The sequence below is a fragment of the Saccopteryx leptura genome, chromosome 5 (genome assembly GCF_036850995.1).
Source record: "Saccopteryx leptura isolate mSacLep1 chromosome 5, mSacLep1_pri_phased_curated, whole genome shotgun sequence".
Taxonomy (NCBI): domain Eukaryota; kingdom Metazoa; phylum Chordata; class Mammalia; order Chiroptera; family Emballonuridae; genus Saccopteryx; species Saccopteryx leptura.
Window position 1 is genome coordinate 50,068,703 of NC_089507.1, and position 16,683 is coordinate 50,085,385.

General features: G+C 37.5%; 1 protein-coding gene across 1 annotated transcript in view; it reads right to left on the bottom strand.

Moving 5' to 3' along the window:
* CENPC (centromere protein C) overlaps positions 1 to 16,683 on the bottom strand; it is a 70,161-nt gene that overhangs the window by 19,643 nt on the left and 33,835 nt on the right. Inside the window, exons 10-13 of the mRNA XM_066387789.1 lie at positions 13,785 to 14,076; positions 7,884 to 8,030; positions 6,330 to 6,406; positions 441 to 500 (exon numbers count right to left, since the gene is read on the bottom strand). Coding sequence (XP_066243886.1) covers positions 441 to 500; positions 6,330 to 6,406; positions 7,884 to 8,030; positions 13,785 to 14,076 — 576 coding nt within the window. The remainder of the gene's footprint in view (positions 1 to 440; positions 501 to 6,329; positions 6,407 to 7,883; positions 8,031 to 13,784; positions 14,077 to 16,683) is intronic.

Genomic DNA, 16,683 nt, shown 5'->3' on the forward strand with positions numbered 1-16,683 from the left:
AAATATCTCTGGGGATGAACCACGGAGTTTTAATCCTTACATAGGCCTCTGCACGGGTGCCCCAGCTCCTACCCTACTATTTGCTACCCTAGCTTCTGCTTTGTTTAGGAGTAAACTGGATAAAACTGGGAAGTGAACTTACCAGGGATACCATCTACTAGTAGCTATATTTTTTAGAACTCCTCATCCTAGATTCTTAGCCAAGGTGGGGTCATGTTCCTTATTATGACATAGAGTGATGGAGCGCCAGGATTTACATATTGACAGTAAAGAAACTCTGTGGCCTATAATGATTTACTGTGAAATTCATTAAAACTAAATATGTAGTTTTAATTTATCTGCCAATTAATCCAAATAATATCTCTCCATTTCAGAAAAATTAAATTACATTTAGAAAGAGATTTTATAGTATCAAGATATTAAAGGACAAATAATCTTACCTAATTTGTGATGTATTTTATTCTCTTGTGTTACCTTAGATCTTTTTGTTCTTGGGTTATCTGCAAAACATAAAAGACAATTTTATAAACAATGGCACTAATTCCATGTTGAGTTAAAGTGTGTTACTTGGTAAACATCATCATAAGTATTTTAAATAAAATTTGGCCCTGGTGGGTTGGCTCAGTGGATAGAGCGTCAGCCCAGCTTGCAAACGTCCTGGGTTCGATACCTGGTCAGGGCACACATGAGAAGCGACATTCTGCTTTACTTCTCCTCTCCTTCCCCCTTTTTTCATTTCCCCCTCTTGTAGCTAGTGGTTTGATTGGTGCAACTGTTGGCACCAGGCACTGAGGATAACTCAGTTGGTCCGAGTTCTATTAGCCTTAGGCACTGAGAATAGCTTGCTTGATTCAAGCATCAGCCCCAGACAGGGTTGCCAGGTAGATCCCAGGCGGGGCACATGTAGGAGTCTATCTCACTATCTCCCCTATTCTCACTTTAAAAAAAGAAAAAATTGACCTAATAATACATGTTTTTACTCCTTCTGCTTTTCACTGTTAAGGAATAAAGACTAGTGAAACATAGTGTAACATTTCTCTAGATTTTGGTACAATGAATAAATATATCTAAAGGGGGCACAGGAGTTAAAAAATAAAAATTAAAAAAAAAACAGGTTTTCTATTGCTCATGAACTTCAGGTAAAATAAGCCAATGAGTAAAAATGAAGAGTGTAATAATTTACAATTAATATGCTAATAATGTGATCAGTGTGTCAATTGTGTCAAGGGCTCTCAACTTCAGTGTTGTAGCATCTAAGCATAGCTGCATTAATTATTTCTCTTCCTATACACAAATGTTCTTTATCGGAAGATGGAGTTTCATTCTCTTCTCCAAGAATCTCTGCTGGTCGTAATGACTTGCTTGATAAACAAAGCAACAGAAATGATGTTCTGGGACCTTCAAAGGCTAAGTACTAAGATGGTATACAGGTTCCACCTGAGTGTCTTAATCTTCACTCTGGGAACAGACACCACAGTAGTATGAAGACTCAATACCCCGAAATTACCACGCTATGAAAATACCCATGCTAACCAAATGGAAAGATCATGTGGAGAAAAAGAGATGCTTGACTAGCCCCCAATTGTTCCATCCACCCTGGTTAGGTGCTAAATATATAAGTGAAGAAGTCACCTTGGGCTTCCTGCCCTGTTGAGCTTTCAAATTACTCCAGCCCCAGAAGTTTGCATCTAACTACAAATGTATGTAGAGCCCAAGTGGGAATTGCCCAGCTAAACCAAGTGAACCCATAGAACCATGAGAGATAAAAAACAATTTTTGTATTAAGTCACCAAGGTTTAGGGTTATGCCGTAATATGTAGATGGAACACTTAATGAACCAGCTAAAATTTTTGATACAATTTTGTATGTAATACTTATTTCCTGAAAAGTAGATCTAAGCTTTCATTATATTCTCAAGTGAGTCCATGACAGCAAAAGATTGTTAAGAATGACTGAATCAGATACTTTATAAAACTGATGGTTTGGAAGACACATTATCGATCATAAAATCTGATTTCTCTGTCTAGAACAGCCAAATCTATAGGATCAAAAGCAGATTAGTGAATGCCTGAGGGGATGGGGGGCGTGAAAGATGCCTGCTAAGGAGTATAAAGTTTCTTTCTGGGGTTATGAAAATGTTCTAAATTTTATTGTGATGGCTGCACATCACTGAATTATACGTTATAAACAGGTTAACTGTACGGTATGTAAAGTATATCTCAATGAAGCTGTTACAAAAAAAAAAATCAAATTTTCCATGCAACCCCCTCTAGAACAAGTAGAAGACGACCAGTCTCTGCTTGGGTCAGAGAAAGAACAAAGCAAATGTATAAAAATACTGAGCATAATAGGAGCCAGGTTTCTCACAACCTGAGAAGTAGTTTATAAAAATGGACTGGGATCAGATGTACTGATATGAACTCATGATTTCTAAATATAACTGGTTCCTTAAAAAAAATAACTGATTCCAGAGTAGAGGCAGGGGTCCTAAAACATTCTATGCTAAAAAAAATAAGACAGTATTCAAAACGTGACATAATTATGACAAAAGGACACAGAGATCATTTGAAAGGATATCTACTAGCCACATATGGCATAATTTGAGTATCGTAAATGAGCATAAATAATAAAAATAACAACTCATCAAATAAAACACAAAGTAGTATTCCATAATCATATCAATCAATAAATAATAAATAAATGGGCAAGATTTAAGAAAAACTATTTCTTATGGAATGCTAACTAAGAGAAGGAATTAGGGAAACAGAAAACTGGTACCATTAGTGACTGATGATTCAAGTGGGAGTCTTAATAGATACTAAGATTGGTATGGAGGTTTGCAAAGGAACAAGTTACTAAAACAGTATCAAGATATCACTCCAGCCTGACCAGGAGGTGGTGCAGTTGATAGAGCATCGGCCTGGGATGCAGAGGACCCAGGTTCGAGATTCGAGGTTGCCAGCTTGAGCGCGGGCTCATCTGGTTTGAGCAAGGCTCACCAGCTTGAGCCCAAGGTCGCTGGCTCGAGCAAGAGGTTACTCGGTCTGCTGAAAGTCCACGGTCAAGGCACATATGAGAAAGCAATCAATGAACAACTAAGTTGTTGCAACGAAAAACTGATGATTGATGCTTCTCATCTCTCTCTGTTCCCGTCTATCTGTCCCTATGTCCCTATCTATCCCTCTCTCTGACTCTCTCTGTCTCTACAAAAAAAAAAACAAAAAAGAATGGCTAAAATGATTTAAAAAAAAAGATATCACTCCACAAAACACTTAATTATGAAAGAGTAAAACTGTATCTTCAGAGAGCTGACAATAACGTGAACAGGTGATCAAGACTAGCACCACCAGTAGAAGATGGGTCAACCCTGTGCGCCTCCGAACATGATGCACAAAGAACACAGCATCATTTCTGTAGCATTTCTCAAACATGTATCGCTGGAGTCTGATCAATGGAAACAACAGAGACCTGGCTTGAAGGTCATCCTAAGGAATGAAAAGCTGAACTTTCTCAAAAAATATAAAGGGCAGTAAAGTTAGAAAAAGTACAAGAAACAGTTCCTTACTGAAGGAAACTGAAGGGACAAGAGAGCTAAATGCAGTCATGATCCTGGACTGGCTCCTGAACCAGAGAGAGCAGGAACCCTGATGGAACTGCTGTGAAATATGCAGGGAATCAGTAAAGGAACAGAGTAAGTCTTCAATGTTGTCAATAGAATCTTGGAAAATGTGACTTTAAGCAAAACAACAATAAGGAAACCAATTTTACCATAGGCTAATTGATTAAATAGTTAAGCTCCAATGGCATCTTTCTGATCACAAAAGCCAAATCCCCAAACTGGTAAATTAAGACCCAAAAACTTGTAATATTAACATTGATAAATATGAGTTATACATACACTTAAGAAAGATTAATAAAAACAAGGAAAATGCCCTGGCCGGTTGGCTCAGCGGTAGAGCGTCGGCCTAGCGTGCGGAGGACCCGGGTTTGATTCCCGGCCAGGGCACATAGGAGAAGTGCCCATTTGCTTCTCCACCCCTCCGCCGCACTTTCCTCTCTGTCTCTCTCTTCCCCTCCCGCAGCCGAGGCTCCATTGGAGCAAAGATGGCCCGGGTGCTGGGGATGGCTCTGTGGCCTCTGCCTCAGGCACTAGAGTGGCTCTGGTCGCAATATGGCGACGCCCAGGATAGGCAGAGCATCGCCCCTGGTGGGCAGAGAGTCGCCCCTGGTGGGCGTGCCGGGTGGATCCCGGTCGGGCTCATGCAGGAGTCTGTCTGACTGTCTCTCCCTGTTTCCAGCTTCAGAAAAATGAAAAAAAACACAACAAAATAAATAAATAAATAAATAAATAAATAAATAAATAAATAAATAAATAAATAAAAACAAGGAAAATCATTCTTTTCCAACCCATTTATTCCAGTTCAGGGTCACAGGTGGCTGGAGCCTATTTTGGACACTCAGGACACATGGTGAAAAATATTGGTCAGGACATGGCACAGTCACTCAGATTGGAACAGCTTACACATGCTAAGTTACCTAACATGTACATCTTTAGGATGTTGGAAGAAACCAGAGTACGAGAAAACCCATGCAGACATGGAGAGAAAGTGCAAACTTCACACAGTAACCCTGGCCAAGAATCAATTTTTTTCTCACAAACATTACAATGAAACGACGTTACACAAGGACCTGCTGATTTACTGATTTGGATGTTTGAAGAGTAATTATGGTTCTGTCTCGCACTGTGTCTGCATATACTCACACGTAACATGCCTGCAACTCGCTCTCAAAAGTTCAGAAGAGGCTAATGATATTATGTGTAACATATATGTAGGGGAGACAGTTTGATAACTGTAAAATCTAGATAAAGCAGATATGGGATTTCCAAATAAGTCTACAATTATTCCAAAAAATTATTTAAAAAAAGCAACACAGACACAATTCCTGAATTTCAAAGATCAAAGAATCCTAATAAGAATAAAAAAGAGAATATTATTTTTGTGTACAGGTATGGATTTTAAAATATATATCCACTCATTACTCCATTGTTAATTTTTTTTTTTTAATGAGAGAAGGGGAGATATAAAGACTTCTGCATGCATCCCGACCAGGATCCGCCTGGCAACTCCTGTCTATGGCTGATGCTTGAATCAACTGAGCTATCCTTAGCGCCTGAGGTCAACACTTGGACCAAATGAGCTATACCCAGTACCCAGGGCCAACGCTCAAACCAATCAAGCCACTGGTGTGAGAGGGGAAGAGAAAGAGAAGGGAGAGAGGGAAGGGAAGGAAAGCAGATGGTTGCTTCTGATGCGTGCCCTGATTGGGGATTCCAGGACTTCCGCATGCCGGGACAATGCTCTAGCCACCGAGCCAACCGGCCAGGGCAATATTCTCTCTATGCAAGCATACTCTTCCATGAATTTTTTTGTTCTAAACATATTCTAGAACATAAAGAAAATCTTAATAAATTCAAAAAATAACACAGGCCAAAGTTTCCAGAATAATGAAATAAAACTAGAAATTAACACAAAGCAAAACTCAACTTTGTAAAATAACAGTCAACATTCTGTATTTAACATATACCAGCTATTAAACCAAGCAAGAAATGTCAGATTAGAATTGATATAACGATTTTACAAATAAAAAAGACAAAGCTAAGAACACTGAACTTTCTTACACAAAACAACATAGTTAATAAGTGGTAGAGATGAATCCAATCCCATGTTCCTAACTCCCGCTTCTTGAATAATGTACATATTCCTAAATATCTCCTAGGTCAAAGAAAAATCGCTATAACTTAGAGTACACTAAAATAAGAAACTACATTTAAAAAATAATAAAACTATAAAATTAAGCCAAAAAAACTATACCCAGAAAAATTCATTGCTTTTTCTTTACCAAATAAAAAGTAAAATAATTACAAAACTCTGCATTAAGATACATTTAAAAATCTTATTATAGAACATAGTATATATAATGACCGTGATTACCCATCACTCAGCTTAGGAATCATCAATACATAACTAATCTTGCTTCATTTATACACCCTCGTGAACTTAATATTTTAATATACTGGAGTAGATACCTTAAGTGCCAATTATTGCATCATGTCCAACTGTAAAGAAAGGATTCTCACTCACCTCTCTGATTCTGTGTATCTTCTATTTCCCCCCCTCCTTCACCTTAGTAGGTCTCCCAAATCTCTAAACATAGTAAGGCTCTTCTTAAGAGTAAGTACTCAATAATTTAAATAAAACATAGCACACCTAATGCCATATGCATGATGCCATAAAAATCAAGACAACAGAAAATAAACAGTAACTTACCCAAACTTTCCTGAACCTCCTCATTATCCATATTTGAATTCTTTTCAGATGTTAAATTCTCAAGCCTGCAAGGTCCACTTAAGGAAAATAATAAATAAAGGCAAACCATAAAATTTGTGCTTTTATAATGTATATTCTAATTATGTACCTAAAGATCATTTTCTCCTAAAACTGACAAAGCTTTCTTTTTTATAAAACCAATAGCAATGTTACAGATTATCAAGAATACACTTACTTGCAGCATAAAACAAAGAATCTACAATTTTGTAACTGACTGTCAGACTGATAAATACTGAATTTTATAGCCTTTTAAACTAACTAATCGATCAGTTATGAATTTAAGTCATATTAAATAACATTCTTCTATAAAAATCAAATTATAAGAAATAAATTTAAAAAATTTATTATTATTATTTATTTATTCATTTTTAGAGAGGAGAGGGAGAGACAGAGAGAGAGAGGAGAGACAGAGAGAGAAGGGGGGGAGGAGCAGGAAGCATCAACTCCCATATGTGCCTTGACCAGGCAAGCCCAGGGTTTCGAACTGCTGACCTCAGCATTCCCAGGTCGACGCTTTATCCACTGAGCCATCACAGGTCAGGCAAGAAATAAATTTAGATAAAAATCAGCTTAATATTTTTTTGAAAACTACTTCCAAAAAAATGAAACTTAAAATATAGTCCAGAAATTCTTCAGAGATGATTTAGATTATCTTAGTCCTAGAGCCCTTCCCTCTTAATATGAACCAGTTATAGGCTTAGTCACAACCCACCAAATTAGTAATGAACTCAGCCATCCCTTAAGTCTGAAAATCTGCTATAGTTTACCATTCCTTCATTTTTAAAATGGATACATGACTCCAGATGTTGTAAAAGTATGTTAATTTGGTTTGTTCATTGAATGTGCTTGCTTTAAACATACAGGATGAGGCAAAAGTAGGTTTATAGTTATGAGTATGCAAAACAGTTTATTCTAGTATTATTTATTAATTCTTGTAGTATTTTCCATACAAACAAGTATAAATCTACTTTTGCCCCACCCCATATAACCACAAATTCTTAGATAGTCCTTTCATGAGGTAGAGCCTAATTCCCCTCTCCCTGCAAGTGCTGGCCTTAGTGCTTTGTTTCTAACAAACAGAATGAAGTGGAAATGACAGTGTGCAATATCAGTGACATTAAAAGGTACTATGACCTCCACTGCAATCACACTTTCTCTTAGATCACTTGTTTTGTAAAGAGCTAGCTACCATACTGAACTGCCTTATAAAGACAACCAAATTACAAGAAAGTAGGACCTCCAGCTAACAGCCATGTGCGGGAGCCACCTTCTAAATTAATCCTTGGGTTCCAGTCAAATATTCAAAGGACTGTACAGTAGACAGATATCTTGATGTAACACCTCATGAGAATCCCTGAGCTAGCTAAGCCTTTCCCAGATTTCTGACCTACAGAAACTATGATATGATAAATGTCTGCCAGCCACTATTAAGCTTTGATGTGTAATCGATTAACATAGTGAGTAAATCCTATAATCCTTAGATCACATACAAACCTTTCTTCCAAAACTGAAGTCTGAGGCTCTCCAGATTGAGAGTCAGACTCTGCTGGTGTCTTGCACGGATGTCCACTGTTCTGAGGCTCTAGATGAACATTTTGCATAGCTACAATACTATCTTCACCTTCTGAGCTTCCTTTAACTCTATAAAAATAAAAAGTTTGTAATCGTTTACAGTTCTTCATAAAATATTTCATCCAGAAACAACACACAGGTGAGTAGATAATGTAATACTGTTAACAAGTAGCAGCTAACCATGTTTAGGTCGTAGGACTTAGAACTAGAAGGAAATTTTGATTCTAGGACCTACCAAGAACTTTAATTTGAAAAATTCTGATAGAAGAAATGGCACAGACCCAGCCTAAGATGGAAGTGATGATAAGAGGACATGGGAAGACATTGCCTCCAGGTAGCTTATGATGTATATTATACAGTTTATCTATCAGTTTTTTTAGAAAATCCACAAACACCTGAAATTGTTTTCTTTGTTAACCCTAATCAGCCCACTGAGAAACAGTAGAACGTTTAAAGGGACCCAGTCTCATCTCTTTGGTAGTTACCAACTAATTAGTTTACCCCCAATATATTTAAACAAAACATACTATTCCTAACTTCTCATCTCTCTTACAAGTCTTATGCTTCAATTTGTTTTCTGACTCAGTTTACCAGCTGGCATTTATCATATGTGTGAAAACAATGTGCAGGCAATACAACCAATGAGCATACAAACTTCTGAGTATTCTTTGATAGTTTATTTTTAGAGGTTCTATTATCCCCCTAGGTCTTACCATCACAGTCAAAAGAAATAAAAGGAATTATAAGAGAATACTATGAACAATTATATGCCAAAAAGTTAGATGACCTAGATAAAATACACAAACTCCTAGAAATACACAAGTTACCAAAACTGATTCAAGAAGAAATAAACAATCTCAAAAGATCTATAACAAGAGGATAAACTAGTAATCACAAAACTACCTGGAAAGAGAATCCTTGTCCCAGATGGTTTCACTGCTGAATTCTACCAAGCATTCAAAGAATAAAAATTCTTCACAAAGTCTTTCAAAAATAGAAGAGTATTTTCCAACTCACTTTATGAAGCCAGTGTTATCCTGATACTAAAACTAGACCAAGACAAGTACAAGAAACCTACATATTACAAAAATTCAACAAAATATCAACATATAAATAGTATTATACATCATGACCAAATAGGATTTACACCAGAGATGAAATTTGGTTTAATATCCAAAAACCAATTAGTGCAATACATCATATCAATAAAAGTCACGTGATCACCTCAATAGATGCAAAAATAAAAAGAAATAAAATTTTAAAAAATTTTAATGATAAAAACACTCAACAAACTAGTAACAGAAAGTAACTTCCTCAATCCAACAAAAGGGTATCCATGAAATACCCACAGCTAACTCATACTGAATTGTGAAAGACCAGATCCTTTCCCCCTAAGCTCAGGAACAAGACAAGTCTGACACTGCCATTTCTACTGAACAATGTACTGAAGATTTTAGCCAGGGCAATTAGGCAATAATTTCTCTCAATACACAGGCAAGGCGAGGCTTATCTGCTTTGTTTAATAAAACATTGATTTATTTTTGTTACTAATACATTCAAGTAAGAACAACTGGACTACTAGCTGGAAGACCTAGATATCCAACAAAACACTAATCTATGTGGATCTTCCTCACATGTATTAATGGGGTTAATACTTGCCCTATTCACTATCAAGAGTATTATGAAAATTAAATGATAAAAGAAACAAACTGACACAAATATGGAAGCCTGAAATAAGAGGGCATTATAAATCAGTGGGGGAAATGCAAAATTCAATAACATATCTCTGTATACCATACTGGCTCACCCCGCTCAAATCAAGTCTTCATCCATCCCTATTTATCCTCCCTATAATCTCCTACCCCTCCCACCCCATAATCACCACACTGTTGTCCATGTCCATGAACTTTCTTGTCCTTTTTTTCTCTACCTCCCTCCCTCACCCATCCCCCACCCCCACTCCTACCCACAACAGCTATAAGCCTGCTCTTTATGTATGGTATGTTTCTATTTTGTTTGTTAGTTCATTTTGTTCATTAGATTCCACATATGAGTGAGATCATATATTACTTGTCTTTCTCAGACTGGTTTATTTCACTTAGCATAATGTTCTCCAGGTCTATCAATGCTGTCATAAAAGGTAAGATTTCCTTCTTTTTTTCTTCTAGTTTTTGAAAAATCAAGTTAATACACAAATTTTAAGAGTGCACAGGGGTTTGGCACCCTACCCTCCTACTGTGTTGGTTCAAGGGTCAAGTGTAATAACAATTCCAACACCAACACATTTTGGTGAAAACATGGAGCAACGAGAATTCTTCACATTGCTGTAGGACTATAAATTGGCTCAACCTATTTGGAGAACATCTGGCAGTATTTAGGCACATTAAATATATATATACCCTAAATCCAGCAATTCTACTTCTTGGTATACAGGAAAGCTCTTCTACATGCACACAAAGAAACATAAAATGTCCACTGAAAAATTGTTTTTAATAGTGAAAAATTAAAAAACTTTTATCAAGAAAATTAAGGCCCTGGCCGGTTGGCTCAGCGGTAGAGCGTCGGCCTGGTGTGCGGGGGGGACCCGGGTTCGATTCCCGGCCAGGGCATATAGGAGAAGCGCCCATTTGCTTCTCCACCCCCACCCCCTCCTTCCTCTCTGTCTCTCTCTTCCCCTCCCACAGCTAAGGCTCCATTGGAGCAAAGATGGCCCGGGCGCTGGGGATGGCTCCTTGGCCTCTGCCCCAGGCACTAGAGTTGCTCAACGCCCCGGAGGGGCAGAGCATCGCCCCCTGGTGGGCAGAGCCTCGCCCCTGGTGAGCGTGCTGGGTGGATCCCCGTCGGCGCATGCGGGAGTCTGTCTGACTGTCTCTCCCCGTTTCCAGCTTCAGAAAAATACAAAAAAAAAAAAAAAGAAAGGGAAAATTAAGATATTTTCATATACCCAAATAAAATGCTATAAATTCAACCAGCCACTTAAGTCCTGAAAGATAAGAATAATTTTTACATTTTTAAAGGGTTACGTTTTAAATAGTTATTTCAGTATTTACATAATAGCCTTGATTTTATCTCTTGTCCTGCAAAGCAAAAATATTTACTATTTGGCTCTTTAAGGAAAGTTTGCTCATCTCCATTATAAAGGAATAAAAATAAATCATTTATCAACGTGAATAATTTCAAATGTATATAATGAACAGTGAAACAAACAAGACAGAGAGGGGTACATATAATCTGAAACCATTTTTACAAAGTTTTAAAACAATACAGAGCCCTGGCCAGTGGCTCAGTTGACAGAGCATCGGCCCAGCATATGGACGTCCTGGATTCAATTACTGGTCAGGGCCCACAGGAGAACTGACCATCTGCTTCTCCTCCCCTCTCCCCCTTCTCTCTCCCTCTTCCCATCCTGTAGCCAGTGGCGTGATTGGTTCAAGCATGGTCCCGGATGCTGAGAATAGCTCCATTGGAGAGCATCAGCCTCAGGTACTAAAAATAGCTCGGTACTCAAGCATCAGCTCAAGATGGGGTTTCCGGGTACATCCCAGTCAAGACACATATGGGAGTCTGCCTCACTATCTCCCCTTCTCCCACCGAAAAAAAACAAAAAATAAATAAAAATGAAAAAAAAATAAAACAACACAGCATGCATATGTAGGAAAAATATAAAAATATCCATGAGAATGATAGCTACCAAATTCAGCAAAATGGCTACTTCTAACCAAGGACAGAGAGGAATGAGCTTGGCAAAGGTACACATGAGATTTCAATAGTCACTATAATATTTTATTTCTGAAGTAAGATCATGGGGAATCAGATGTTAATTTTTGTATACCTGAAATATTTCATTTAAAGAAACTGAGTAAGAAAGAAGATATGAGAATCGTGTGAAAAAGTTAAATAGAATGTGTTTGGCAATTAAGTACATAGAAGAAGACATAGGTACTCAACTCATGGACCTGGGTTTTAAAGAGCATTTTATGAATTTGACTCCACAGGCAAGAGAAGTGAAGGCAAAAATTAATGAATGGGACTACATCAGACTAAGAAGTTTTTGCTCAGCAAGAGAAACTGATAGCAAAATAAACAGAAAGCCAACTAAATGGGAAATGATATTTTCAAACAACAGCTCAGATAAGGGCCTAAGATCCAAAATATACAAAGAACTCATAAAACTCAACAACAAACAAACAACCAATCCAATAAAAAAATGGGAAGAGGATATGAACAGACACTTCTCCCAGGAAGAAATACAAATGGCCAACAGATATATGAAAAGATATATCTTTTTAGCTATTAGAGAAATGCAAATCAAAACGGCAATGAGATACCACCTCACACCTGTTCGATTAGCTATTATTAGCAAGACAGGTAATAGCAAATGTTGGAGAGGCTGTGGAGAAAAAGGAACCCTCATACACTGTTGGTGGGAATGTAAAGTAGTACAACCATTATGGAAGAAAGTATGGTGGTTCCTCAAAAAACTGAAAATAGAACTACCTTATGACCCAGCCATCCCTCTACTGGGTATATACCCCAAAAACTCAGAAACATTGATACGTAAAGACACATGTAGCCCCATGTTTATTGCAGCATTGTTCACAGTGGCCAGGACATGGAAACAACCAAAAATCCCGTCAATAGATGACTGGATAAAGAAGATGTGGCACATATACACTATGGAATACTACTCAGCCGTAAGAAATGATGACATCGGAACATTTACAGCAAAATGGTGGGATCTTGATAACATGATACGAAGCGAAATAAGTAAATCAGAAAAAAACAGGAACTGTATTATTCCATACGTAGGTGGGACATAATAGTGAAACTAAGAGACATTTAAAAGAGTGTGGTGGTTACGGGGGGGAGGGGGGAATGGGAGAGGGAAAGGGGGAGGGGGAGGGGCACAAAGAAAACAAGATAGAAGGTGACAGAGGACAATCTGACTTTGGGTGGTGGGTATGCAACATAATTGAACGACAAGATAACCTGGACTTGTTATCTTTGAATATATGTATCCTGATTTATTGATGTCACCCCATTAAAAAAATAAAATTTAAAAAAAAAAAGAACACCTGAATATAAAAAAAAAAAAGAATGTGTTTGGGATTTCTTTTGCACCATAACAATATACGCTAATATATCTTAGGGCACTCTATCATTTATTTCAGTACATCCACAACATCTTGTAGTTTCTCATACATAGTACATATTATTTGTTGAATGAATGAAAGAATGCTATACCATAAGCAAAAATGTATAAGAACAATACTAACTTTCTAGATTGTTAGGACTAAAGAGAATTTATTGAAAGCACCTAGCAAGTACTTGGCACATGATAAGAACTCAAAATATGTTAACTATTGTCATCTTAGGAAGGGAAATATTATGATGTATTCCTAATTATGAAAATCACATTAACATCACTTGAAAGGAAGCAAATCAAACTGTATACTTATAAATGATTAAGATGGTAAATTTTATGTTATGTGTTTTTCCCAAAATAATTTAAAAAAAAAAAAGGAAGCAATGTTCAGGCAACAATACTACTATTGAATAATAATACTATTTCAATAATACTATTGAAATTATCACTCATCTCCCATGTATCATATATTACTCCCCATTTTAGTATGAGCAAAAAAAGTTCAGATTACTACTTTGCCTGAGGTGTCTCCCAGCTAATGGCAGAGCCCGGCTACCAGGTCTGTCAGGCTGAAGAGCCCTTTATACTAAACAGCCTTTCTGCAAATGATCAAACACAGACAAACTATCAAATGCTAAACAACGAAAATAACTATATGTAAACATAACAGACATTACCCAGAATGATCAAGATTTTCCTTCTGAACCATGTCTGCCTCATCATACTCCAAAGACTCATTCTGGGGAGAACCAGAAACTTCATCATGGTCAGTAATTCCTCTAGAATCCTTTGTATTTAAAATCTTCTGTGCTCTTGAGCGGCCTGGATTAGCTCTCTTCCGCCCTTTAAATGGAACAGTTTTTTTCCCAATATTCTTAGATGATTGATTTGTTTTTTCAGCAGGTTTTCGCCTATTGCTGTGACGCACTGACAACACATTTCTTACTGAAGAATCGCTATTAAAAGAACCTAAAAAAATCAATAAGTTAAAGTTAACATAACATTTATCCAGATGATCTTGCTCACTGAAATACTAACATTACTTATATTTACATATAAACACATATACACACACACCAATTTGTAGACTACAATTGTTTTCAAATTAAATTCTTGCTGCTCTTCCATTTTTTGATACAAGTATGAAACTCTTTAAATTTATCACAAGCTTATAAATCCACCCTCTCTGGTTCTGCCCACTGCTCTTCTAGACATCTTTAAGATCCTACTATTCCCCAAGGTTCCAGCTTCATCTTCTCACATCTACTTTCTTTGAGGGGCCTATGTACCCATAACCTTAATTACTATCTACATGTTGATATCTTCACCTACCCCTCTCCCCAAAATTTGCCCCAAGGCAACTATCTACCCAGATACCTAACCAGGAATCCAAGTCATCCAAGACTCTTGTCCCTATTCACAACGAGCCCTAAACCTCAGTTCTCCCTTCTTAATGCCTCTCAAATCTGCTTCTTGGCCATCACTTACAGGTAACCTTGTTTCTTATCTGTATTATTAAAATACCTCTTAACTAATCTTCCTTCATCTGGCCTTGCTCTTCTTCAATCCACTCTTCACACTGCTTCAAAACATCCTTGAAAAACACAAGTTGGAACACTACAACTCTGCTTAAAATCATTTAGTGATTATCTATAGCTCAAGAATTAAGTCCAAAAACTTCCCATACTAACTTATTTCTACATCTAGAGTGCTTATTTCATTAACCACAACTCTCAATACTCCCTCCAAACAAATAAAAGCCAGCAATGTTAAACCATTGGCATTATGCACTGGTTCTTAAAGGGTGATTCTAAACCCAGTATTAGCATCTTCCTGGAATGTGTTTGAAATGCAATCTTAGGCATCCCCTCAGACCTACTACATCAGAAATTCTCAGAGTGGGGCCCCTCTAGATAATTCTGATAAAATAATTTTTAGACAGTCAAGCTCTCAGCTTCCAATCTCTGTACACACTACTTCTGCTTGAAACATTCCATCCGTTCTCCTCGCCTCACCCAATCACTTAGCTGACTCCTAATTCATCCTTCAGGAAGATTTGCCTAATTTCCAAGCCTAAATTAGGTAAACTCTCTCTCAGTCCTCTGACAATGTTTATCGTACATCTGACTGTTTACTTGTCTCTCCAGCAGATAGAAAATTCCTTGATATCAAGATTAGTCATTTACCTATCTTCACATTCCCAATGCCTAACACCAAGGGTATGACTGTGGTGAAATAAGAGTAACCTAGGGTAGAAAAAAGTTATTTTCCCTCCAGTTTGAGATATAATTGATATATAACATTGTATAAGTTTAAGGTACACAGCATAACAATTTGATATATGTGTATACTGTGATATGATTACCAGACAGATGTTAAAAGTACTCATTATAAGGAAAAAACCTGTGCTTGACCAGGCAGTGGCACAGTGGACAGAGCGTCAGACTGGGACACAGAGGGCCCACCCAGTTCCAAATCCCTGAGGTTGCCAGCTTGAGCGTGGGCTCACCAGCTTGAGCATGGGATCATAGACATGACCCCATGGTCACTGGTTTGAGCCCAAAGGTCGCTGGCTTGAGCCCAAGGTCGCTGGCTTGAGCCCAAGGTTGCTGAATTGAGCAAGGCGTCCCTCGCTGTGCTGGAGCCCCCCAGTGAAGGCACATATGAGAAAGCAATCAAAAAACAACCAAGGTGTCTCAACAAAGAATTGATGCTTCTCGTCTCTCTCCCTTCCTGTCTGTCGGTCCCTCTCTCTGTCGCTCTGTCCCTGTATTTCTCTCTAAAAAAATTAGAAAAGGAAAAAACCCTGTAACTAGGAATTAGGGTGGCAAATTTTAAAACGTGCTCACTCTCAGTTATGCAAATACCTACCCTGAACTTATACAACCCTGAAACCAAGTGCCTCTTTATACTTCCCATTCTAAGTTTCTCATTTGCCAATACACTTCATCTAAAATTTATCGGAGCCTGCCTCTCCTCTGACTTCATTTCCCCTGGCTTACTTTTCTTCAGCCACACTGGCCCTTCTTGATATTTCTCAAACATGCATGCCCATTAGCACCTTTACAAATACTGTTCCCTTGGTCTGGAATGATGTGGCTTCACATCAAATTACTTTGTGGCTTCCTCCCTCACTTTTTTCATAGAGGTACTCTGAAAGATCACAGTGGACTCTTATCACTACCTGATAAGAGAATTCTGCTATATCCTCTTATCCACCATCTGCCGTCTATTTCCCATCTCTATCCTTTATCTCTCTATCTGCTTTATTTCTATTACCCTATCACTTTATGAATTATATAATATATCTATACTGTTAGTCTTACCCCACTAGAATGTAAGTCCACAGAAAACAAGGTTTCCCTTTTTTGTTTTGTTCTTCCATAGCTGTATCCCTATATCCAGAATACTGTACAAGATAGAACCTCAATGAATATCTTTATAACTGATTTAATATTTCCATTGATGACCCAATTTAATTTTGTCTATAGACTTGTCTCTGGAGAATGAGAGTATATATAAATCAACATAAAACCTTTTACAGAATAATTTTTGGGGAGCTCCCAATGAACATAA